This window comes from Mesocricetus auratus, unplaced genomic scaffold (assembly GCF_017639785.1).
Source record: "Mesocricetus auratus isolate SY011 unplaced genomic scaffold, BCM_Maur_2.0 Super-Scaffold_100007, whole genome shotgun sequence".
Lineage (NCBI taxonomy): Eukaryota > Metazoa > Chordata > Mammalia > Rodentia > Cricetidae > Mesocricetus > Mesocricetus auratus.
Window position 1 is genome coordinate 54,346,923 of NW_024429191.1, and position 27,086 is coordinate 54,374,008.

Here is a 27,086-nt window from a genome sequence, read left to right on the forward strand (position 1 = left end):
CTGGTTATTAAATCAGTGTGCCTTTCCCTGCTGAGCCGAAAAGTCCCTGTTCAGCTTCCTATGTGTTCTTGGGCCTACTCCACTTCAATTCCCGTCCATTCATCTATTTGTGTATTCTATAATAGCTACTCTAAGTTCCTCACAAGCTTTTAAATTGAGACATAATTCATATCCTATAAAATTCACTCTTTAGGGGGAATACAGTATAGTCATAACACCGGGCAGCTGCCACCACTGCTCAACTTTAGAATATTTTCATGCTCTGTCCTCACTGGCAGTCTCTCCTCTCCCACCGCCCCCTGGCACATGCATCTTTCTGTCTATGGGTTTGCCTAGCCTTAGACATTTCCTATGAAAGGGATCGTACAATGGGAAGTCTTTGACTCTGACTTCCTGAACTTAGCAGGAAGTTTTTCAGGCCCATCCATGTTATAGGACACATACACATTCATACTCTGTCTGTCTACACACACACACACACACACACACACACACACACACACACACACACACGGAGTCAGATAGATCTTATATAACTGTAAAAATATAAAAATGGAAGAATTAAGAAAGAGTGTTTTTTCCTTTTTGAGACAGTGTCTTGCTATGTAGCCCTGGCTGGCTTGGAACTTGCTATGTGACCAGGCTAGCCTTGAACTCACAGAGGCTTCCTCTGCCTCCCAAACACTGGGATTAAAGGCAGTACCACCTTACCTGGTAGGATTGAGGTTTTTACCTGATTTTCTGCTCAGGGCTTAATTTTTATCCTTTTTGTGGGTTGAATGTTTGTGTTCTCAATCTTAATTCATGTTGAAGCTCTAAACTCCAGGTATCTGGAAGAGTTAAATGAAGCCCTAGGGTGGGGAGTGATTCGACAGGATGAGTATTCTCCCAAGCAGAGGCCAGAGAGCTGTCTACCCCGCTGTCCTCAAACGCACACACTGAACAAGGTGGCCATTCACTGCACCACAAGGGTCACAGACAAGTCCTGTCAGCACCTTGATCTTGCTCTACCAGCCAGATCTGGGAGAAAATCAATTTCAGTAGCTTAAACCATCCACCCAGTCTTTGGTATTTTTTACAGCAGCCTAAGCATACTAATACAATAAGTATGCCAGTCCCTATAATTTCTATTTAATGTCTTCTGCAAGGCATAAAATAACTTTTTGTTGCAATTACAAATAGGTCTTCTCACTTCCTTTTTTTTTTTTTTTTTTTTTTTTGGTTTTTACGAAACAGGGTTTCTCTGTATTGTTCCGGAGGCTATCGGTCCAGCCCGGCCTCGAACTCACAGAGATCCACCTGCCTCTGCCTCCCGAGTGCTGGGATTAAAGGCGTGCGCCACCACCGCCCGGCTTCACTTCCATTTTTAATTAGTCAGTATAGATTAAAGCTATTGATTTTTAAGAACAATTTCTCTTTTAAAATTTTTGTTTTTTTGAGACAGGGTTTCTATGTGTAGCCCTGGTTGTTCTGGAACTTGCTCTGTATCAGGCTGGCCTCGAACTCAGAGATCTGCCTGCCTCTGCCTCCCAAGTGCTGGGACTAAAGGTGTGTGCTACCACTGCCCAGCTAAATTGATTTATCTTAAGTCTTGTTAATTTCTAAATTTCTTTATTAATCCTAGGGCATTTAGTTGGAGTTGGTGGAGTTCTTGGCATACACATCAACAGCAAAGAAGATAGATTCCTTTTGTTCATTTCCAATAGTAAGAGATGGTTTATTCCTTGCTTTACTACATTAATTAAAAACTAATAAGGGGTAGGAGAGACGGCTCAGTGGAGGACTTGGGTTCAGTTCCAAGCACTCACATGGTAGCTCACAACTGTCTGTAAATCCAGTTACTTGGGATCTGACCTCTGTGGGCATTGTGCACACTCATGGTACACACATATACATGCAGGCAAAATGCTCATACACACAATAAAAATTAAACAAAAACTCCTAAAAATGCTGGAGCACAGGAAGGTGGCAGAGCACTTTTCACTCAAGGGCTGGGATTTATCCCAAGCACCTGGAAAAATAATGCAACTCACAATGAAACAAAGCCAAACTATCAAATATGAGCAAATGATGGAGATTCTTGATTTGAATTTTGATTAAACATGGCTTCCAGGGCCTTATCAGCTGATAAGATTTTCTTTTGCTTTGAGACAAGGGCTTCCTCTGTAGCCCAGGCTAGTCTGGAACTCATTAGAGCTTCATATGAAACTGAGGCCAGTCTTGAACTCAGAAGCCTCCCACCCTTACCTCCCAAGTGTTGGGTCCCTCTAGCAGCTCGAAAGACAGGAGATCTGAATTAAAATCAATAAATAGGTGTAGGGAGACCTACTGGGATGTGGACATAAAAACAGTGAAATGTTGTTTTTCTTCCCTGTGTACTGGCCTGCTTAGAACCCTCAACAGTACAGAGGCAGCAAAGATGTACAGCCTCACCGCCCCAGTGTGGATGACCAGGTTATTTTATGGCCCAAGCTTCAGTTCACAGCTTCCAGGCCTAAAGATATTTCAAAGTAAAATCTAAAAACAACATTAAGGTCCATTGATAGAGAACAATGGAAATCCCAATGTTCATGGGATTTTATTCAGCCTCAAAAGTGAAGTAAAACCTAGATCTAATATCCTGGAAGGGGCACGTGACATTCTTGTGATAGGCCTGGCATGATGGCACACGCCTTTGGTCCTGTCATTTGAGACAGAGGTGGTCAAATCTCTGTGATTTCGAGGACAGCTTGGTCTACACCAGAGTTCCAGGCCATCTGGAGCTACATAGTGAGACAGTCTCAAATAAACAAATAAATGCAGCTGCAAAAAGCAACAGTCACAGGCCAGAAAGAGCCTGTTTATTTTTGCTGCAAAGCACATTTAAATGCCTAAATTCAGTGGGTGTTTGGTCAAGGGCTATGGCATAAGGACAAACAGAAGACATTCCTGATTTTCATTCCTTGATGAATTATTTAACTTGTTTTCTTATATTATTAAAAATTAATAAAAAAACAGGGAGGTGGATGGGAGGGCATCTATCTTGCAAATATCAATTAACCCCTCGATCCCTGTGTGTATTGAAAAGTTCATAGTTTGGGGTCAGTGAGATGACTTGCCTGGTGACCCGAGTTCAATCCCTGGCACTCACATAAAGGTAGGAGAGAACGCATCCCACAAAGTAGACCTCCAGCCTCCACACATATGCATCGTGGCATGTGTGCATACACACACACACACACACACACACACACACACACACACACACACAAATAACATTAAAAGCAAAAACATTTATAACCTATCTCTATTGCTAACCTCTACATTTCCAACAGGGAACAAGAAAGGAAACAAGGGAGGGCTAGGATGTGAACAGGAGAAGGTGGGGGCATAGGTGCTGGAGCCCAAGGCTTGGGACGGGGGTGGGGGGTGGGGGCTGAAGAGAGCTGGTGAGCTGGTGCCAGCCTGAACTCCATCCCTGTGGCAGGAGGAAGATGGTGGCCTGGAGTCCCCGAAGGCCTGGGGCCAGGAAGAGAGCTTCCTAGAGAGCAAGTGGCTTCTTGGGTCCATCTAGCAGCTCATGGACCAGAGGCACCTGTGTTGTAACGAAAGCTCCCTCCACAGGCTCAGAAGCTGGCACGTGGCTCACTCATCTGCGTGCACATCTATAGAGCATCTCTTTTACGCTGCTCCTGTGCTGTGTGCTAAGGTACCGGCCTGCTGAGGACAGATGTGGCTCTTGACACAGGACTTTTCAGGGTGGTAGGAATAGTACCTGCAGTGCTGGCTACTCTGACCCCTCCTGAGCTCAGTCAGCCCAAGTGTGGTGTTGCAAGAGTCATGAGTGCTAGCTTGCTCTAGGTCACAGCCAAAGCTGTGAGCCCAGCCAGCTGCCAAGCTCTTGGGCACCTGATGGTGAGCTAGGATGTGGGTGGGGAAGTCACTTTCAGAGCGAGGACTGGACAGATGGAGACAGCCCCACCCTACACTCTCACAGCTGCCTGCTGAGGGCTGTCTGCTCCCTGGAGTCCAACAGCTACATAGGGGCCAGAATAGCAGCCTCTGCCATCTCCCAGGATTCCTTGAGGCAGGAGTGACAGAGCCCTGCCCATAGGCTGCCATGGACCTCACCTTGAGGTTACATGAGCTACCATGAAGACACAGGGAAGGACCAGAAGGTCCCTCATCTCAGTCCTTAACTCGAGTGTCCTTAGGTAAGGATGGTCCCCACACACCAGCTGGTCTAGTCTCACACAGTAGCCAGGGCTGTGCCCTGTGGAGGACACGGCCAGACCTCAGACAGTCAGGCGAATGCCCTCAGCCAGAAAGCAGAGACTGACTGGAGAGAGCACAGAAGCTGCCCTGCACCAGGCCTCAGCAGCTGAAGAGTACACACTATCAATCAGTTCAGGCTCTTCTGCAGCTCTTCTGGCCAGCCCTGCACTGTGGTTTCCTCATGGACACGACTCCGCTGTCTGTCTTTCCTAGGCTTTTCTCCACTGCCTCAGACGCTAGCTCTTCTTCTGAATTAAGCCCTGCTCTATCCAACACCTCCCTGGCGGCCTCTCTCAGTGTGAGCACAGGTGTGATCACCAGCAGTCCTTCCTCCCTGCTCTGCTTGCTGCCTGTGGGCCTTAAGAAAGTCACTCGTGGACCATGGGGCTCCAACAGGCCTGACACAGCAGCCTGTGGGCTCTGCACCTCACTACCTCAGAAGGAGAGCCAGTTCCTGCAGAGAGCCTCTATGCTTCCAGCTGATTCCAAATGTGTGGGGATGCTGGCCTCCACACCTGTGCTAAAGAAAGGCCATCATCTGTGTCTCCACAGCCGAGGAGGTGCCCAGGGTACATAAGTGTCTGCTTGTGTGTGTGAACATGTATGCCTATCTACACAGATGTGAACCTGTGTGAGCACATGTGCCTGTGAATGTATGCACCAGTGATAAGTGTGTGTGTGTGTGTGTGTGTGTGTGTGTGTGCTGACTAGGAGCAGGTGTGTGGTGAGGACTCTACAGTGGGCACTTGGGCCCCAGCTGCTTACACAGGCCTCAGGCCTCTCTGTGCAGACGCCCCTAGCAACTTGCTGACCCTGCTGGCCCATTTGCTTCCGTTTCTGAGGTCACATCCCTTGCTTTAGACTGTGGGATAAGGGTGTACCCAGACAGAGGGACAGGGTGAAAGATGGCTGCTTCCTCAGGTTCTGTGGCCATGACATCTCTGTGAGGCAACGGCCCAGTCTCCCTACATACAAGGAGTCCACACTCCAGGTCTTCCCCTGCATTCTGCCCTGCATCCCACACACCTGTCTGTGACATCAGGGAGACTAGACACAGGACTGAGTCATGCCAGGGAGAGCTGCAGCATCAGGATGGAGAGAGACAGCTGTGAAAAGTGCCAAGTGGCACAAGGATGAAAATTACCTGGGAAGGGACCGCGAGTGCCTAACGCGACGCTGTTTGCAAGGGTGACTCACAGGGCTTTCACCTTCTGAGGCCTGCTGCTTGGTGACCTTTACTTTTCTATCACAAACACGTGTTACCCTTTTGATAAGGAAAGAACAGCCCACATGACATGAAGATAGTCAGGTCACCTCCCAAAGCCCTTTCAAAGCTGCTGCCAGGCCTGTGATCTTGAGGCTACCTCTTCTGAGACAAGCCATCAGCTGGAGTGTGGCCACTGCAGGGCAGAAGAAGCCAGACCCAAAGGGGAAGGGCCTGCCCTGGAACCCAGCTCTGGTCCCACGCTCTCGGCCTCAGGCTATGTGGCTACTATAAGATGGCGCTATTGAATATCTACTTTGAGAACCTCCTGCAGCTTCTGTGAGAGGAGGGACTTAGAAAAGAAAACCAGAAACACAAAAGTACCCACAAGACAGCACTGACTGCCATCATAGCAGGGCACACTCACCTCTGGACAGTCACCACAGACACCAGGTCACCCTGCTCATTAGGAGCTAGAGAGCCAGGAGTGTCCTTCTGCGGAGAAACCGGTGAGAGAAAGAGGTGCTGCAGGCCTGCTTGAGAAAGGTGATCAGTTGGAATGTGCCTGCTGACTTGGGGGCGGGGACGGCTCCCTGGGGAGATGCTTGCCTACTGTGTACGAGGCCCTGGGTTCCATCCTCAGCACCACAAGCAAGAAAAAGACAAAAGCTGTGGTTGGAGGTATGGCTTGGGGATGTTAAGAGCATTGGATGTTCTTCCAGTGTACCTGGGTACAATTTTCAGCACGGCTCACAACTGTCTGTAACTCCAAGATCAGACACCCTCACACAGACATACGTGCAGGCAAAACACCAAAGCACATAAAATAAAAATAAATTAAAAAAAAAAGCTTTTGGAGTGACATCCCATTCCTGCAAAGAGCCACAGTGCTCCTTGTGGCATTCTTGCCCCTGAGTTACTGTCCTGCTGGGAGAGCAGTTCCTGAAGGACCCCTCTGGCTGTGTCCCTGCAAATCGAGAAACCAATGTGCTTGCCATCAGAGATGCACTCTGTTCAGGAGCAGGTTAGGGCCGAGGACTCCCAGAGTCCCACAGTGGACACAGAGTTCTTACCTCTCCCTCGGGCCCAAGTGTAGACACGGCTGGCTTCTGCTCTCTGAGGTTGGGGTTCTGTGGGCTCCACAGGCAAAGGTCGGAGATGGGGATCATCAGACCGGCCAGGTGTCTTCAAGGGCAAGATGTACTTGGGGAGCCCTTTGTAGAACCAGGCCCCTGACCTCTTCCAGACCTGGGAAGGAGAGACACAGGAAGTGAAGCTGCCTTCTCTCCCTGCATGCTACTCTCCACGCAGCCCTACTGTTCCTCATTTCCTGCTTGTCAACGAGGTGATGGGAGAACATGAGATCCAGAACAGAGTATAGATGAGAATTCTCCTCAGTCCTCTTAAGCCAACATGACAGGTGGACCCAGAATAGACACATTGCAGAAAGTTCTATGAACTCTCCATCATCCACCCACCCACCCACCCATCTATTCATGGTCCTGCTATGTAGCCGAGGCTGGTCTGGAACATCCTTTCCTCTTGCTTCCACTTTACAGGTTCCAGAAGGCTTACAGGTACTGCCACGCCCAGCTTACCTCCACACCTGTTTTAAAACTGACCCCATATTCTCTTGCTTCTCTCTGCACACTAGGATTGCAGCAGGGTGATGCCTTAGAGCATGTAAGGAGTGCTATGAAAATCATCCACTGCTACTCGTGTCTGCCCCATCACCCACCAGAATCTAAGAGCCTGCCTAGCCACCTCCTGCCCAGTGCAATCCTTCTCCACCGCTGGCACACAAATGCTCACAAGCAGGAAGTGCTTAGGTTCCTGACCCATTCACCCGGGCTGGGCCCCCACTGCCAGTTGGCTCACCCGCACCTTCTCTATCTATGGGGGCTGAGGCTGGGGCTGAGTACGACAGAACCTATCCAGTCTCAAGCAGCTGGCTCATCCAGTGCCAACCAGTCGTGGAGCCTCCCATGATCCCATGCTCGGGCCCCAGATTCTCAAGGAGAATGTCTCTGGTCTCTCACTATTCTAAACTAACTCCTGCACAACATCCCTCTGGTTCATACCATTGTCCCTCAGCAGAGAAGCCCAGGAGTGCCACAGTGTCTCAGGCTTGGTGTGGCCGCTCTCAGAGTACAAACATAGTGCATCCTCTGTCTTTTCTAGCTCAGTTTTGTGCTTTTGAGGGCCTAGGCCTCCTATGAGCCCCCTCCATTCCGCACAGCCATCAGGGATTCTCAGAGCTGCTGGGAGGAGAGAGATGATGTAGGCTGGGCCCTATCTCCTCCCCTTGGAGAAGATGTGAATTGGGAGGAAGTGAAATGGTTACCCCAAAGCCGGGCAGTGGTGGCGCACGCCTTTAATCCCAGCACTTCGGAGGCAGAGGCAGGTGGATCTCTGTGAGTTCGAGGCTGGGCTGGACCGACAGCCTCCAAAACAATACAGAGAAACCCTGTCTCATAAACACCAAAAAAAAAAAAAAAAAAAAAAAAAAAAAAAGGAAATGGTCACCCCAGGGCTGGCTGAGAAGGGCACCCAGAAAGCTGGATGGATCCCTAGAGGTTGAAGGTGTCCACCCTTGTCCAGAATAGGAATGACAGTCAGAGAAACCTCTAGGAACCCCTCTGAGCCTGTCATCCCCAGCATGGATCCCCTTTCTCACTCGCCATTGGAGGAATCAATGTCAAAAGAATCCAATGACTCAAGTGGTCATTTGATCAAGGCAGAATCAACTGCAGCTTCCGTGTACACTGGCTGTGCAGTGTTGGGTAGTTATAGACCTCTCTGAGCTTTTCACATTTCATTGGTGAAGCAAAGACATTACTGCCAAGCTGGGAGTGCTCAGTACTGTGTCTAGCATCCCACAGTGCCTTCCTCCTAGAGCTCTGGGAAGGGCGACAGAGGGCTTCAGGAACATGGCTAGGCCATGTCACAGTATCTGGAAGCTCTCCCTTGAGGGTTTCTGTACAGACATGGAAAGACTGGAATCTCCAAGAGCCTCATATTAGAATTCAGAGTAGTAACTGAGATAAGGTCCCCCAAACCCTTAATGCCTACTTCAGAAACATCCAAGAGCTGCATAATCTCTTTCCTATGGAGGGGATGTGCTCAGCATACTGAGTAAGGAGGGATGGAGCGAGGGAGGGCTGGGGTCACCTTCCCAGAGAAAAGCTAGGCTTGGAGAGTTCCACGCAGGCATTCAAAGTCAGTCCTGGGGCCATCGTCCAGCTGTTGTGTGATTTGGACACACTGGATCTCCTGGACCCTCAGTTTCCCCACCAGCAGGTCTGGGATGGCACCATCTCACAGAGTGGCCATGACAATCAGACCCATGAGTGGACTTAAAACATCAAAGCCTTGCACTAGGTACAGGGCAGCCACCCCATAGATGCTATGGTTGCAATCACTATGGTCACCCTATGTGACAAGGATTAACAATGTTATCCTCTATGGGCCAAATACCCTATTTAAAATGGAGAGTTAGGATCAGAATCCCAGGGTAGGCTGACTGTGAAGTATCCACGGGGTCATATTTAAATTGTGGCATATTATAATAAAAGCCGAGAAAGGGAGAGTGTCAGAGAGCAAGCACACCATCCCAGGTCATGCACATTTGGGAAGAAACTAAGATGTCACTGAAGGGCTTCTCTGAGCCTCTAGAGTGCAGGTGTGCACAGCATTCTCCAACAGGACAAAAGAACACACCATGCTGCCTACTTAGAACTTGCCTGGCTGCCACCCTCCACCCCCCACACACACTTACACACACACACCCTCCATCCACCTTACACACACACACCCTCCATCCACCTTACACACACACACCCTCCACACACCCTCCATCCACCTTACACACACACACACACACACCCTGTACCCACCTTACACACACACACACACACCCTCCATCCACCTTACACACACACACCCTCCATCCACCTTACACACACACACCCTGTACCCACCTTACACACCCTCCACACACCCTCCATCCACCTTACACACACACACACACACACACCCTGTACCCACCTTACACACACACACAACCCTCCATCCACCTTATACACATACACCATACACACCTTCCATCCACCTTACACTTACACACACACACACACACACACGCCTTGCACGCCCCACATCTACTTCCCCTGTACTTCCACATCCCTCATATGTACCCCACCCATCTTACCCTGCACCCCTTGCACCCCACCATCCTTACCCTGCACCCCACCCCATCCTTACTAGCACCCAACTTCACTCCCCACCCCCATGTCTGCTGCGGAAACTGATAGCGCTAAGCTGACTACACCTGGCACAGCTAGTGCTCCCAGGTAGACAAGGGGTCTCCTCAGCTCTAGGCTGTGGGTCACGGGACTTCCGAGTCCAGAACACAGGCATGGAGTGCAGCACTCAGAGACTGCTGTCTGCACAGAGAGACTGGCTTTAGATGGCTCTGCTATGGTTTCCTTTCTCAGGTGGTGCACAGGGATGGGACCCAGGGCCTTGAGCATGCTAGGCAGCACTCTAGCTCGGAGTCTCACCCTGGCTCAGTGTCTCACACAGCACGGACAGTGGGAGGAATGTTCTCTGGAGTCCCGGTGAGAAAACCCCCCACATTTACATTTCCTGGACTGGAAACTGCTATGGTCTGAAGAATTCTTGTCTCTTCTCAGGAGAAGGCTGCCAGGGCTTACATGATATTTTGGAAATATATTTCACCTGGCCATGAGTTCTGAGAGCTCAGAATTTCTATTGTCTTTTAGATGTCAGCTGGTAGCCACTGGACAGCCTGGCTCAGTGGGGAATGACTCCTAAATAACAAAAGACTTGAGCCATGAGGAGTCTACACCCACCCTGGGGGCTAGTGAGACTTGCTGGTGTGGGTGCCTGAGGGTTTGAGTAAGTGGTGCAAAGGAGTGTCTCTAGGATTCAGGGACATATTTGCTATCAGCCCTTTATATATGATAACAGGTGTCCTCTACCATTGCCCCATCTTTGGATGGTTACTGAAGAGGATGGAACAATAAACCATGGCCTTCAGTATTAACTGGGAGCCCTCCTGTTATGACCAAATATCTCTGTCTCATCTTTAACGCTGTTGGGTAGCTAGGCCTTCCCTTGTCCACACACCCCCACTCAGGGTTGGACCTGGGGTTGTTGGGCTGGTTCTGATCAGAGCACCAAAGACAACAGGCCATGGTAAATGGCTCCTGTTGGGCCCCAGCCCCATGGGGTCTCTGTGAGTTGTTGGTTAGCCTACAAGGGCAACTTGTTTTCCAGTCTAAGTGTTTTTTGTTTTCTAGTCCTGGCTTACTGCCCTGGCCTTGACCCTCTGACATCAACATCTAGCAAGGAGATACTGGTATTAAGTAAAAGAAAAGGAAAAGATAAAAGTATATAGAATGAAAAATACACAGAGAGTCTGGATACTGTGTACAGTTGTGGTGTCTTTAAATTGTTTAATTGCTGAGAAAGGAACAAAAACTACTAAAAGACAATTGATTATTAATGTTGCTAAATTAATCCAACTTACATGTTTTAAAAATGCTTTGACTTCTAAATTTAAATATAAGGACAGGTTACTTGGAAAAAGAATTTCTGCTTTTGTTTCCACAGAACATAAAAAGCTGTGGGTTCCTTCCAGACTAGTATGGTTTGATGAAGCAAGACCACTTGAAACAGTGACCCAGGTGATCCAACACCTAAAACAGCTGAGATGATACAGCCTTACAGACCACAAAAACAAGAACTTCAACAGGGTTCTGGGTTTGTTTTTTTGTTTTTGTTTTTTTGTCATGATCCCCATGATATGTCAGCGCCCCTTAACAGCAGGAAGTAGTTTGGAAAGAACGACACCCACATTCCCAAATATTGTTTATAAATGTTTGTTTTTGTATACTAAGATTGACATTAACATCCTAGTCACCTGAGATAGGTGCTAATTTATATATAAAGAAGGGGGGAGATGTTGGGCCCCAGCCCCATGGGGTCTCTGTGAGTTGCTGGTCAGCCTACAAGGGCAACTTGTTTTCCAGTCCAAGTGCTTTCTGTTTTCTAGTCCTGGCTTACTGCCCTGGCCTTGACCCTCTGACATCAACATCTAGCAGGAGGAAAACAACGATCTCTCTACCTGGGGTTTTTTCCACTGTGCTGTAAACCTGTATAAAAAGCTCCTCCCTCCTACAAGGGAGAGACCTCTTAGCACTTGCAATGAAGACACACACACACACACTCTCTCCTGGCAATAAAGACAACACATGCATTCTCTTAGTACAAACAAATGGACGTCTTGTCTCTCTTTTCCTGATACCTTGGAGTTGCTTGTGGTGCTGGTGCAGCAGGCTCCTACAATGTGGGGCTAATACAGACCGGACCCGACAGAAAGCTTGATCTTCAGGTAAGTTAATGGCATTTGGTGGTAGGGCCTTTGGAACACAGTTAGATTACATGAGGTCCTAGGGGTGGGTCCTCCAGGGTGGTATTATTGGTGACTTTATTAAGAGGAGGAGGAAGCTGAGTCTGCTGGCACAAGTCTGTGATCATAGTAACTCAGGAGGCAGAGGCAGGAAAGTCTAGTTCAAGGCCTGTCTAAGCTAGAGTGAGCTCAAGGCTATCCTGGGCAACTTAGTGAGATTTTTGTCTCAAAATAAGAAATAAAAAGAGGGCTGAGAATATCACTCAGTGTAGAGTGCTTCCCAGAGCACTCTGGTCCCATCCCTAGGACCAAGGGTGGCATGTAGACCTAGCAAGATGGCTCGGGGTAAAGGCATTTGCTGCAACTTGAGTTCAATCCCCAGAACCCACGTAACAGTGGAAGGGAGAACTGACCCACAAAGTCGCCCTCCGACCTCCCACAGGTCCCGAGTCACCTGTGCCCCTACAATCACATGTACACACACACACATACACACACACACACACACACTCACTCGTACTTGAGTGTGCGCTCACACACACACACACACACACACACACCATTTTAAAAATCAGGGGTTAGAGAGATGTCCAGCAGTTAAGAGTACATGCTGACCCAGCAGAGGACTCAGGTTCAGTTCGCAGCACCCACATGCTCAAGACCACCCATAACTTCAGTTCTAGGGTGTGTGATGCTCTCTTTGGGGGCTCTGTGGGGTCCTGTATGCACATGGTACACACACATACATACATACATACATACATACAAGCAAGCATTCATACATACACTAAAAATAGATCTTTGTAAAAAGGGATGGGGGAGCTGTTGAAATGGGCAAGTCTGAGGGCCTGTCCCACAGTGGAAGGAGAGAACCGACTCATACAAGTTGTCCTCTGACCTCTGTGTTCATCCTGTATGCAGAGTAAAGAAGTAAAAGTGCACAAACAAGTCTCACCACATGACACAGCATGGAGACCCTCACTAGACACAGGCACCATGCTCTAGGGATTCCAAATCCTAGAAAGCACCCAAAGAAACCTCTATACTTTATTGATTGCTCCGTCTCTGGTGTTTTGTTACCACAACAGAAATGAACTAAGGTAGCATCACACATTGGTCTAAAATCCACAAAATACAAGGATAGAAAGTCTCCTTCCCTCTTCCCAAGGCATTTGGTGCCAAAGGTTCCATTTTCCAGATGGGAAAATTGAGGCTTCAACAAGTTCAGGACTTGACTAAAGTCAACACAGCATTATATTGTTTTTCAGACAGGGTCTCATGCATCTAGGCTGGCCTCTTCCCCGCCATGTATCATGACAACTGTGCTGTGTTAATAAGAAGTGGTCTCCACCAACACTACAGTGTCTAGCCCTCATCTCCCAAATCAGGTTGGCTGTGTTCGGGTTCAGCCTAATGAACTCAGGTCTTCTGATGACACTGGAACTGTTCCCACTGTTGCACTCCTGGGAGCTGGCTAGGGCTCTCTTCACAGTATACTCATGAGTTCGTTGTTGGCTACAGCCTCGGATCACGTTCAAAGGTCTAAGGCACATCTACAAGTTTAGATGAGAAGCCCCAGGAAAGGGAACAATCACCACATGCACAGACACACGCAGGGCGAGGGCCTTGGGTCAGATCCCTCGAGTCTGCGCACTTTGCTTAGGAGCGGTTTCCATGGGAGAGGCATTGCAGGGTCTTGAGGTCACCAAATGTAGGTGCTGCAGGATGGACAGCAGAGTCACCCTGCAGTTCCTCTTTGTCTTCAGCCCCTGGTGACCACCTTTTACTTTCCCTCCCTAAGTTAGTCTGTTGCAGTGGAATCATCCAGACACTAGCCTGTGGAGCCTGGCTCATTTCACTTAGCACAGTCATCAATGCTCACACACGCTGCAGCATTCCGTTGGAAGCTAGAGCCGGACTTCTTGGCTGGTCCTTAAATTAAGCTGTCTCCCCCACTGGGCTTTGTCACCCAGGAGGGAGAGCCATGGCCGTCTGCTCACCACTGTACCTTCAAGTTCTTAACACACGTCAGCCTTGAGTAGATGCTCAGTAAACACTGGTTAAACAACAGAACTGATGGCTGCAAGTCACCTCCTTGAGGAAGTGCTCTCTCTGCCACCGTGCCGTGTCCCCAGCCTAGAAGTGACCTGGTAGTTCCACCTAAAAGTGTTTTTTAACAGTTTTTATATGTAATTTATTTTTATTTTATGTCCATTGTTGTTTTGCCTGCATACATGTCTGTGTGAGTGTGTCAGAAGCCCTGGAACTGGAGTTATATAGACAGCTGTGAGCTGCCCATGTGGGTTCTGGGAATTGAACCCTGGTCCTCTGGAAGAGAAGCCAGTGCTCTTACCCCCTGAGCCATCTCTCCAGTCCCTCACCCAAGTTCTTACTGTTGACAAAATGGACTTATTATCTGAGATTCAAAGAGGAATGAGAGAAGCATCTAGCAAATGTGCTGGTGGAGAGCAAGACCCTGGGCATCTCCCCAGCGGTGCCCTTCCTGCTGCTCCCTGGCAATGGCACAGCCTGCAGAACCCATGCTTCAGCTCTCCCATCTACCATAGAAACCCATCTCCACCCTGCCTCCCTTCAAAAGACGCTCATCCGCAAAGTGCTGCATGAAGACAGGATAAAGAACTCAGCACCCGAAGCGCGGGGCAGGGTAGCATGCACGGCCAGGAGTCTGCCTTGCAGGGCGCTATTCAACCCCCCAAACTCCATACAAACATATCAGCTTCATCCCAGTATCCGCGCTCCATGCGCACAGCCCTCCAGGCCAGCCTGCCGTGTCTCCCCAGGTCTGTGGGCAGGTCTGCAGCTAGCCAATGGAATGGTCACTTCTGAAAGACTCTGGTCTGATACTAATCTTGTCACTGTCCTCTAGGTGGACGGTCCACTGGCTTACCCTGCCACTCAGCCTGGTTGGGATACTGGACTAGTGCCGGGAGGAGCAGCAATTCCTGAGCCCCCTCCCCCATCAGAGGGTCTGGAGCACAGGTGCTTCACTCAGCACAGGAGGCGTGCCTGTGCACGTGGCCCCAAACGCACTGTCAGTATTTTGGAAATCACCTTCCACATGGCTGAGCAGGCCTGGCAAGGCGAGTGGTGGGAAAGCCAGCTGGGCCAGGTTCTGAGCAGCAATCCCATCCATGCCTGTCCATAGACATCCTGACTTTCTCTTGCCTCACGGCTCCCTCCAATTCTACAACCTGCATGACAATAGCATCCAACTTCTGCCCAGGGCACCCAGGCCCATCACTCACTGCCTGACACCAACACTTGGCCCCTCCCCAAGACCAGGGCCAGGACAAGCCCTCTGGAGGGACAAGCCCCCACCCCGGCCTAGGTCCACAAATGGGAAAATACTCCCTTCTGGAGAGTTGCTGCTCCCCGTGTGTGGTTTGCTGTGATAAGGCCAGCAAAGCAGCCAGCCTTGAAAATACCATTTAATGAGAAAAGGCTCACATGGCTGCCATGGTGTTTGTAGGGGGCGTCTGACAGCTTTTAATGTTCCCTGGTACCACTGCTTTGTGCTGGGTTTCGAGGTTTTCATTACCATTTCAGCTCACAGCCAACCTGACTGCAGATACTGATGGATATTAGCCAAGCTGTTCCCAGGGACTTTTAATTACCACAATAACAATCGCTAATCACCAGCATTTCCTAAATGTCTATGGCAGGAGCAGGTGGTAATTGCCCAGGCTTGGGTGCAAGGAGGGGGACAGTCTGGGGAAGTAGCTGTTGGCAAGGATGGAGAAAGGGAGGCTGAAGACCCAAGTCTGCCCACTGTTTAGCTCTTTCCCGAGTGTGGGAATTCAAGTTGTACACCATCATGTCCAGTTTTGTCAATTCCTTTTCCTGGGACACTGAGATCTTCAAGGGCAGGGTTGTGTCTGAGCCATGCCTGAACCTAGCGGGGAATCTACTATAATAGTGACCAGCAGCACAAACAGATAAGGCACAGCAAACAAAGCGTGTATTCTTGTCTTCAAGGAGAATGTGTCCTGCCCGCTCTACAAGCTCCAGGTTGACCCAGTCTTGAAAGCAACAGGAACTGGCCTGTGACAAAATGGTGCTTTTAACACTGGTCATCAAAGGTCTACCTGCTATGGTAGAGGAGAGACAGCTGCCCCAATCTTGAGCATGCACACATATGTATATATACATGCACACACACCCACACACAGCAGGAAAATGAAAGCGAGAGAGAGAGAGAGAGAGAGAGAGAGAGAGAGAGAGAGAGAGAGAGAGACAGACAGACAGTTCTGATACCTCTAATCTCCACAGCATAACCAACAAAAGCCTATTGCCCTGCCCCCTGCCCCCTCCAATACCTTTCAGCTAGACAGCTATTTTCCCTCCTTTGAACATAGTAAGCTCTTGGTGGGGGGGCTCCAAATATTGTTAGATGTTTCTCTTCCCTTCCAAGATGAGCTCTTAGTCTATTAGTGGGAAATCACTTTTATCTAGAACTTTCCAAAGAGAGAATGCCTCACCCTCTCTCCACTGCAAGACACAGAGCCTGGCTGCACTGTGGCCACCTCTGGACCTGCCGGTCTCCTGGAGGGTGGGAGGTTCTGGGACAGCAGGGACCACTGAAGATCCCCAGAAACCTTCAGGATGAGAAGCCACATGAAGAAACCCATCATGCCAATCTGGTGTTTCCTCTGTCCTTAGTAACCTCCACCCAGGTGCCAGACAAGAACTCCATGAAAACGGACAGAGGCTGCTGGAAATATTCAAACTAGCCAAACCTCTGTGGCCTGTGCCTTCCTTCCCTTGGCTGCTCCTGTGGCCTGGGTGGCATGATGACCCCATCTCCCAGAATCTGTAAGTAATCACAGAGCCACCTCTGTAAATTAGACCCTGGGTACAAATCACTGAGCATGGAAGAACTAATGACAGTTAAACAATAGAATTTCAAACTGCCAGTGAAGGTAAGATCTAGAAAAGCAGAGAGGTGGGCACTGGGGAGGAAGGGAGGGAGGGATAGAAGCCTCCACAGCCACAGCTCCCAGGGTGGGTGGATACAATGCTGGGGGGGGCACAATATCACATAAATGTGATTAAAGTGCTAAAAATACTAAAATGATCAAAAGCTAGGAGGGGAGAGAGGAAACAGAGCAGTCGAGGCCAGGCTCCTCACCTCTTACTGCATGAGTCAACAGCGGGTATCTTGTGTTGGCGGATCACAAGGAGAGTGACAAAACCCAGCACGTGAGCAGTGGGTGCCGTGGGCTAGGTGAGGGAGGCCTAGCGTGCAGCTGCCTCTCCTGGCTGACACTTGACCAAACAATTTGGTTTTTTGCTTCTAAACCACATGCATTCCTCTGATTAAAGTGAAAACATAACAGATCTATAACTGAATGTTAATGCGTGGCAGGTCCCCATGTGGGGAGCTGGAGCAGTGTCTGGCTGGAATACTGGGTCTGGATGTGGCTTCAAGGAGAGGGAAGGAATGCAGAAACTGAAATACTTTCATAAGTGGAGCAAGACAGGAGAAGACGTGCCCCCTACACGCACGCACGCACGCACGCACGCACGCACACACACACACACACACACACACACACACACACACACACACACACAGTGCTGTCCCCACCCAGCCGCCAGGAGCCAGGACTTTGACAGTGGGAAACAGATGAGAGGGAGCAAAGCGAGGTTAGAGAGAGAAAAGAACAAGGCCTGGGCCACCACACAGCTGAGGAAGCCATGTTATTCCCTGAGGCTTCCGGATGTAAGCTGAGGAAGCCATGTTATTCCCTGAGGCTTCCGGATGGTACGTAGCTAGGTTTCTGTGGTGACAGCCGGGTATGAAAAGTCATGGGAGGGGCTGCAGAGGCGGCTCAGAAGTTAAGAGTAAGCACTGCTCTTGCAGAGGACCCACGTCTGGTTCCCAGGTGGTGCATAACAGCCCGTAACTCCAGTTCCAGTGGATCCAACCCCCTCTGGCCTCCTGGAACTCCTGCATGTACATGGTATACATACATTCACACACATACACACGATTACATAAATGAATCTTAAAAATAAAGCAAAGCCATGGTAAATCTAGCCCCTTCCCCCCCACTCAGTGACCCAGAAGTTGTACTTGCAATGTGGCTTTCTTCCCACAATCCCTAGTACTTTTCCCTTTTCAACTTGGGCCTGGAAGACTGGTTCCTTCAAGGAAAATGAAGGGCGGCCTGCCATCAACAAGATGTTGACCATTCATAGTGAACCCGAGGAGTGGGCTTCTGGAAGCACCCCAGGAACTTGGAGAAATGTGCCACAAAGATGGGAACCACAGTGTGCACACAGACAGAACAAGGAACATTCCGTGTTGTACTGTGTGCATCTGTCCAAAAAGCTCAGCGAGTCTGAGGAGACACTGAGCACACTCTACAACGTAACCATGTTCCTGCATGGAAACTAAAAGTACAAAAGAGATAAATGGATGGAGGGAGGGAAGGTGGGGGGGGAGGAAGGGAGGGAGGGAGGAAAAAGGGAAGAGAAAGGCACAATGGCAGCCAAGAGTGTCTAGCTGGGCTTGCTAGCATTTGGATCTCTCTGTGTAGCCTTCAAAAACTCCTGTGCTAAAGGCTTGGTCCCCAGGCCAGAGTGTCATTGGAAGGTGCCAGGACCTTTAAGAGGTGGGACCTAGCAGGTGGTCTTCAGATCAGTGTGGCAATGTTCCTTGAAGCAGATGGTGGGTCTGGTGCCCCCTCCTCTGCCTTTCACTGGGGGGGTGGGCAGTATAGCTTTTCCTGCTCAGAGGCCTAACGACTCGGCCTGTCTCATCACAGGCTAAAACCTCAAAATGTGAGCCACACAAGCCTTTCTTCCTCATAGGGTGACCATAGCGCCTATTTGTATAGTAATGGAAGCCTGACCAGCACAGCGGCCCGTGTGAGATCAGCTGATGGGACAGACTTGTTCTAAATAGGTATTTGCTAGAAAAGATCTGTTGCTCAAACCAGGTCAGGCCCGTCCAAGCCCAAAGTTCTAACGGCTGAGTCACCTGCTGTCCCATGGCTTTCAGGCCTGTTCAAGATGGACAGAGACCAGAATTCCTAAAGAGACACCATGGGTGTTTGCTCAGGTTTTCTTTTCTGTTTTAAAGACAGATTTCAACTCTAACACTCTCCCCCACCCCCACCCTGTGTGTGTGTGTGTGTGTGTGTGTGTGTGTGTGTGTGTGTACACGTATGCATGTGAGTGCAGTTGCTCCTAGAGCCCAGAAGAGGGCGTTAGGTCCCCTGAAGCTGGAGTTACAGATGACAATGACTTGCCTGACATGGGTGCTGGGAACTGAACACAGGCTTTCTATAAAAGTACAAAGTGCTTTTAATCACTGAGCTATTTCTCCAGCCCCTCAGGTTTTCTTTTTAAAAATTAAAATAAAACTACCCCTTTATTATTTGTGTGTTGGGGGCTGTGCCACAGCACATGTGTGGAGGTCAGAGGACAGCATTCAGAGTCCCTTCTTTCCTGACATGGTGTGGGATCCGGGGATTGAACCCAAGTCTTCAGGCTTTGTGACAAGCACCTTTACCAGCTGAGCTGTCTTGCCAGATGGTGCTCAGGGCTATTCCCGCTCTGAAGAAGAGTATGAAGCAGGTCACACAGCCTGGTGGCCACATTTGCAACCATGGCAGAGGTTGGCATCTGCCTTTCTTAGGGTCAAGATGAAGCCCCCTCTATTCTTTCATTCAGCAGGACTGTCTGTCATTAAGCCTGGCAGAAGCAGCGGACTAACCAGCAAGAGAAAAACAAAAACAAAACAAAAAAACATTGCTCAAAGGTGTGGCAGCTCAGCTGACCCAGAGGGACTAAAAGGATCAAAAGCCTGGAGGTGGGGGAGGGGACTGTGCTACTAGAAAATTCAGTGCCCAAGGGCTTAAAGGCAGCATGTGGTTTAAATAGCTGATGCGAACAGACCTACAAAATATAATAATATGAAAGACATTGTTTCAACAGGAGCTGTAAAAGAATCGGGGAACAACTGGATCCAAAGTTTCAGACTGTATCAGTGAAAACCAAATGGCTACAAATTAACCTCATTTTTCATGGTGATGGAGGAGTTAATTATTTTTCTATTATAATATAAGTGATAGAACAGAACTGCTTTGAATATTCAAAAAGTTATAATATATAATTTGTATCAATCAGTAAGTCAGTCAGTCATTTATCTATGACAACCAACAAAATTGAAAACTGGCAGGGTTTGCTATTCTAGCATACTTAATTTTCTTACCTTTTTTAAAAGACAAAGTCTTGCTGAGCATAAGGGATCATTCCTTTAATTCCAACACTCGAGAGGCAGAGGCAGGCTGGTTTCAGTGAATTCAAGACCAGCTTGATCTACACAGTGAGTTCCACAACAGCCAAAGCTACACAGTAAGACCCTGTCTCAAAACAAACAAACAAATAAATACTACAAGGTCTCACTACATACCCAGGTTGTTCTCAAACTCACAGAGACTGGCCTGCCCTTGCCTCCCAAGTGCTGGGATTAAAGGCGTGCACCAGCACACCTAGACAATTTTCTTGCCCTTTCTATCTCTTTCTCCCTACCTCTGACTTTGTGTGTATGTATATGGGTGTGTGTGTGAGCATGTATATGCATGGGTGTTCTTGTGTCTGCAGATGTGAATTGAACATAAGTACATGTGTGTGTGGAGAGGTCAGATGTCCAACCTCAGGTGCAAAGCTATTCTCGAGGAACTGGCTGCCTCTCTTGAAAGAAAACATTATTTTTGTGACACAACATACTTGTGGGGTCAGAGGACAATTTGCAGGAGTCATTTGTCTCCCTATACCATGTGGTCAGACTTGGCAGCAAGTGCCTTTACCTGCTGAGCCACCTTGCTGGCCATGACCACTCTGGTTTTTGAGACAGAGTCCTGCCAGCGGGGCCCAGGGATTCACCTGTCTGCCTCTTGGGATTACAGGTCGGCCACCATGGGTTACATGGGTCCCTGTGCTTTCCCGGGAGGCGCTCTCACCAGCCCTGTGCTTTCCCGGGAGGCGCTCTCCCCCCTCTTTCTTTAACTTGTCCTCTGTTGCACTCGTTTTGTTTGAGGGCGTGCTTAGCTATCTTCCTGCTTGCTCCATCACCCCTAGAAAGGGAGCTGTGGGTGTTCAGATAGCATTGATCAACCACCTCTTGTGTGTTCAGACTGAGCTTGGGGGGACAAAAACCAAGTGTTCTTAGAGACAGGCTCCTCCCCCCTGCCCCTGCCCCTGCCCCCAACCCCAGTGCGCCTTCCCTCCCGCACAGGGTCCTCAGGGTTCTGCATGAACTGGAGTCCGCAAGTGTGGGAGAACCAGGGCCACCGGGCAGAGCTGTCAGCAGCCTCTCCCTGGCTGCTTCCCTCCCTACCCAGACAACTCTCCAGCTCTCATCTTCCCAAGGCGCCAGCTCCTAGCTGCTGAGGTGTTAACTGAAGGCTGTGACCCCCTCCCAGGCGGTATTAACACGTTTGCATTTTGAAGAGTAACACTTCTTTTTCCTCTTCTTTGGTGGTGCTGGGATAGAGTCCTGTGTTTGAGGCTTGTCAGGCAAGGGCTTGACCACTGAGAGCCATCCCTTCCCCACAGCAATGCCATCAGTCTCAGGATAATTAAAAATGCACTGTGTGTGTGTGTGTGTGTGTGTGTGTGTGTGTGTGTGTGTGAGCGCGCATGTGCGCATATTGGTGGGTCAAGAAGAATGCTCCATGTTTCTGCCTACCCTCAACCCCTGTTGGAGCATGCAGTCATCTGGAAGGCAGACTCTCCTGCCCCCTGGGCCTCCTTGGTGAATGGTTATCTCCTCTCAGGGCTCTGTGCAAAGCCACAACCTCTCCAGGACACTGGAAACTAAGGCAGAGGCCTCAGGATGCTCTGTCTTCTGAGGGCCATGCAGGAGCTCACAGCACCATGGAGCCCTGAATTCCCGGGGTCTGAGCAAGTTTCCTTCAATTCAAGTGGGATTTGAACAACCAGGTCAGACTAGGAGATTAGCAACTGCCAGCCCAGTGGGAAGGAAAAGCTGCAGTGGGGAAAACAATACTGTGAGGGTGCTGTCTGGTTTGTTTGTTTGTTTGTTTGTTTGTTTTGTTTGATAATTCAAACACCATGGCTGGATTATTTCAGAACAGAGGGAATGCTTTGGTTTCCATGAAGAAGCTCATGTAACAATTCCCCACTGGTAATAAACAAGGGGAGCTTGCCAGTATCACAAAGTAGTGGCACTAAAGGGTTCTGATGGGCAGGCAGAGAGCTATGCCCCTGTATCAGGGGTAGGCTTGCTGACCTTGACTCCAGCCCTAACTTCTCCCTATAGCCCACCCTCAGGATTATCCCTCCAGGCCTGCAACTCCCATGCTATCTGGGATGTGGGAAGGTCCTCATAAGCCCCCAAAGGTCCAGAGTGCTGTCCCTTCCCCTCCCCTGTTCCTGCTAGATCAGCAAATCCACAGGGATAAGGCTTCCTGCGCCTTCACCACTGGATTGTCAACACTTTGCAAATGCTCTCCCCCTTAACTCTGAATTTATAAGCAGCATGAAATCCTTTGAATCCCACACTGACCTCCCCTGCCTTTTTTGCTGCAGGTCTGGGGGAGCATGCTCAGGTGGTGTTTGGCGGGGAAGCCTCGCTCTGGCCCCAGATGGAGTGGGCTGCACACAGGAAATGAATAGAGGCTGTGAGCAGAAAATTGCACAGGCCAATTATAGCAAGCCAGGTCTTCTCAGAGAAGCGCCTCAATTTTGATTCAATTCCCAGAACAACAAATATGCCAGTGTTTAAACACAGTCCCAGCCGAAGTGACACCACTGGCCCCAGGGTTTCAGAGCTCTCAGGTGGGGGTTGGGGGGTCTCTGATGCGGGATGTGCTCCTCAATGCCATGTGTGGTGATGGCTTCATTGCCAATCTGTTTTGTTCTTCTTGGGAAACCTCTCATTCTGAGGCCCCAGTGGTCTCTCTATCTCTTACTCATTGTTCTTTCATCCTGTTTGGCTACCATTTCTTCATCCCCCTCCTCCTCTTCTCTTCTTCCTCTTCTTTTTACCCTGCTCTCTCCGATCACCAATTCAAGCTCCTTATTTTGTCTGATTCCGGTGATTTCCTAAAGAGGTGTGTGCCAGTGACATCTATCATGTACATGAAGTATCTTCCACACACAGAACAATTCTAGAACCATCTTCAAATAAACACAAACTTGTCAGGAGACCCAGGTATCACTGGCATTCCAGGGTCACATCATACTCTCCATTCCTGGCAGTTCCACCCTACGCTTGCCACCAAAGGCCCCAGATCCTTCATTTAGTTGCAAAATGGGGACACTAATGCCCATCTTTGAGCTTTGTGCCAACTCTGTAGGAAGATCCCAGCAAAGGTCATCCCTTCCTGCTTCCATGTGCTAGCAAAAGGACTTTCTGGCATCCCTATGGGGTGTAAGTCCTAGATTGTTTCTTTAGGAAAGGAAATGGGGTGTTGCTCCAGGGCAGGGAACTTCCTAGGAGATCAATAAATACTTCCTAAAGTGAGGGTCCACCCTCAGCTCCTGAATCCCCATCTGTGAGACAGCTGGCCGGGGGAGGGGTACAACTGTGCCAGCCAATGTCATTTGGCTTCTGAGAAACAAGCTGGAAACTTGGATTACATTCTATTCAAATTAGTGTAAGAGAGAGACCAAATTCAGATACTTCTGCCTTAGCGTTTTACCCACCTCCTGGTTGGCACGAGTAGGATGGAGTCAAACCATAACAACACAGGCTTGATTGGCAGGGTGGGAGATGGGATGAACATCAGGATGGAGTCACATCAGCTGAGGCTTTGGGGACCAGGCCCAGTACTTGCTTCAGGGGACCCCAGCACTACAGGGTGGGGAACCTCAGCTCTATAATGCACATTAGAGGTTTCCCACTTTGTTGTTCTGCTCTTTGCCCAGTTGGCCACTGGCTTCCCCATTACACCTGCCTCAAGTCTATGCTAAAACCCAACTTTCTAGAAAGGGTCCACTGAGGTTTGTCTTCCTTGTCTCCTTGACTGGATTTGGAGTCACCTTGGAAACACAGCTCTGGATGTAACCACAAGAATTTTCTAGAGTACTTTGACTGAGGAGGGAAGACCCACCTTAGATGTGGGGCAGTACCATCCCACAGGCAGATCCCAAACTGATACAATTACTGGGTGCCACCAGAATTCTCTCTGCTTCCTAACTACAGACACAGCATGACCAGTCACATCACGTTTAGCTGCCATGCCTTCCCTGCCGTGATGGACTGAGTGCCTTCAAACTGTGAGACAAAATAACCCTTTTCCTTTCATAACTTGCTTTGGTCAGGCAATTTAGTACAACCATGAGAAAAGTAACCTGCATATACATTAGCCCATTCAGTTATTTTCTCAACAGTGGCAGCAATAAAATTTGTCACTGTAGCTATTTTTAGGTGTGCAGTTCAGGGCCATTAAGTGAATAAACAGTTCAGTGCTACCACCCTTTACCCTCTATCAGAACAACTCTTTTCCACATCCCAAACTGAAGCTCTGCACCCATAACACACCAACTACCTGCCCCCAGGCACGGGCATCTACCATCCCCTTTTCGTCTCCCTGGATTTGTAAGCTCTGACTGCCCCACTTAAGTGGAATCCCACTGTGTGTGTTCTGGTGTGACTGGTGTCCAACATCATAACCTCAGAGTTCATCCATGTTGTAGGCTGTGTCACAATTTCATTCTTTTTGGAGGCCACATAAAACGAGTGGCGGATGTAGCATATTTCATTTAACTACTTGTCTGATGGGCATGTGGGTGGTGTCCACTGTGATACTGCTGCCATACATGTGCGTGTACAGTATCTGTTTGAGTCTCTACTTCCAACTTAGGTGAAATAACTCGATATTTGACCTAAATAAATGGATGTAAGTACCCATTATGCAGACGTACTAGGTAACGTGTTAAGAATTGGCCACAATTCTCTCTAGCAGCCACACTGCTCTGTGTTTTTACCAGCAGTGCAGAGTGCTTCGGGCTTCCCACACCCTCACCAACATCGGGGATTTTCTGCTGTCTTAGAACCATCACCCTAAAGGGTATGGCACCATGGTATCCTTCCCACTTTGTCCTGACCCCTTCACTTTGTTTGGTCTTTCCCGTTCAGTATCCAATAGAGTCTGTCATTTGTGCCAGCTGATTTTAATATCAACTTGACATACGCTAGAGTCATCGGAGAAGATGGAACCTCAGTTGGGAAAATGTCTGCATAATAAGGGGCTGTAGGCAAACCTGTAGGGCGTTTCATAGTGACTGATGTGAGAGGCCCATTACGATTGGTGCCACCCCTGAGCGGGAGGTCCTGGGTGCTAAGAAAGCAGGCTGAGCCAGCCATGAGGGACAAGCCAGTGAACAGCACTCCTCCATGGCCTCTACACCAGCGCCTGCCTCCAAGTTCCCTGTTTGAGTTCCTGCCCTATTTATTTGATGACGAGCAGTGTGGTGGTTTGAAAGAAAATGGCCCCCAAAGGGAGTGGCACTGTTGGGAGGTGTGGCCTTGTTGGAGGAAGTGTGTCACTGTGGAGGCTAACTTTGAGGTCTTATATATGCTCAAGCCATGCCTGGTTAGACAGACGGCTTCCTGTCACCTGCAAGCCAAGATGTAGGACACGTGACTCCTTCTCCAGCACCATGTCTGCCTGCACGACACCATGCTGCACCATGAAGGTAACACACACCTTTAATCCCAGCACTTGGGAGGCAAAGACAGGCGGATCTTTGAACTCACAGAGTGAGCTTCAAAGCTAAAGAAACCCTGTCTGGAACTGCCCCCCTTCCAAAAAAAAAGAAAAGATAACAGACTAAACCTCTGAAAATGTAAGTCACCCCAATTAAAAGTTTTTCATTTATAAGAGTTGCTTTGGGGGCTGGAGAGATGGCTCAGAGGTTAAGAGCACTGGCTGCTCTTCCAGAGGTCCTGAGTTCAATTCCCAGCAACCACATGGTGGCTCACAACCATCTTTAGTGGGATCTGGTGCCACCTTCTGGTATGCAAACATACATGCAGACATAATAAATAAATAAACCTTAAAAAAAAAAGAGTTGCTGTGGTCAAGATGTGTCTTCACAGCATTAGAAGTCCTAACCAACACTGAAGTTGGTACCAGGGACTAGGATATTGCTGTGATAGGCCTAACTGTGGTTTTGTTTGAAGGATTGTGGCCCTTGGGACTGTAGATTATAAAAACAGTTGAATGCTTTAAGTGCTGCTTAACAGGCCATCCTAGTAGAAACATGGAAAACAGTGATGCGGAATGTGCTTTGAACTGTGAGTGCCTGATCAGGAGGTTTCAGAGAATATTAATATGCGATATTTTGGTGATGAATGTGGCGGCTGCCTTTTGCCCTTCTTCAGACAGTCTGCCTGAGGCTAAAGTGAAGAGATTTGGATTAATTCCATTGACAGAGAAAACCTCTAAGCAGCCCAGTACAGGCTCTGTGTGGTTGTTAGTGGTGACTCTGATGAAGATGTATAATGAGAAGGAGCAAGTTGAGCAAATAAAAACACAGAATGTACAGAATGAGAAAGGGGCACCAGGAAGTGGAAGAGAGCTAAATCCTGTGTTCAAGGAGATAAACGTATTAAGAAATAGAATAAAGGGAGTGGTGACTTCAGAGCAAGATCCCACCCAGCTAAGTCTCCACTTGTGAAAAGGAATTAAAGAAAAGCTTAGAGCCAGGTATGGTGGCGCACGCCTTTAATCCCAGTGCTCCAGAGGCAGAGGCTTGCGGATCTCTGAGTCTGAGGCCAGCCTGGTCTACAGAGCGAGTTCAAGGACAGCCAAGTTTAGCAGTGAAGGTGGAAACACAGAGCTGGTAAAGATGTAACTGAAGGAAGGGGTCACGTTCCAGCCCCAGAAAGCAACAGAACTTGGCAGCTTCAGTCACGTGGTTCTGGAAAAAAGGGGGCTATGAAATTGGTCTTCATGACTAAGGAAAGCTGCTGTGGCCAGGCATGTGTCAGAGGTGTCCCTGAATAGAGGCCTAGAGAGGACATTGAGTGAAGCTCTGAAGGAGAAGCCTGGATTGCCTTGGAGACACCCAAGATGTTGACAGTGCCTGAGCCATGGGATACCTGCCCAGGAAAGCTGCTAATAGGGGATGGAACCAGCCCGAGAGAGAAATGTGTTGCAGTCAACAAAGCTGGAAGAAATTGGTGAT

The 27,086-nt window shown here is 49.0% G+C and overlaps 1 protein-coding gene across 1 annotated transcript in view; it reads right to left on the minus strand.

The window, feature by feature from the left end:
• The window catches only part of Rph3al (rabphilin 3A like (without C2 domains)), a 133,609-nt gene that overhangs the window by 16,547 nt on the left and 89,976 nt on the right, over nucleotides 1-27,086 (minus strand). The window contains 1 exon segment of the mRNA XM_040749163.1: nucleotides 6,532-6,706. Within this exon segment, the coding sequence (XP_040605097.1) occupies nucleotides 6,532-6,706 (175 nt within the window).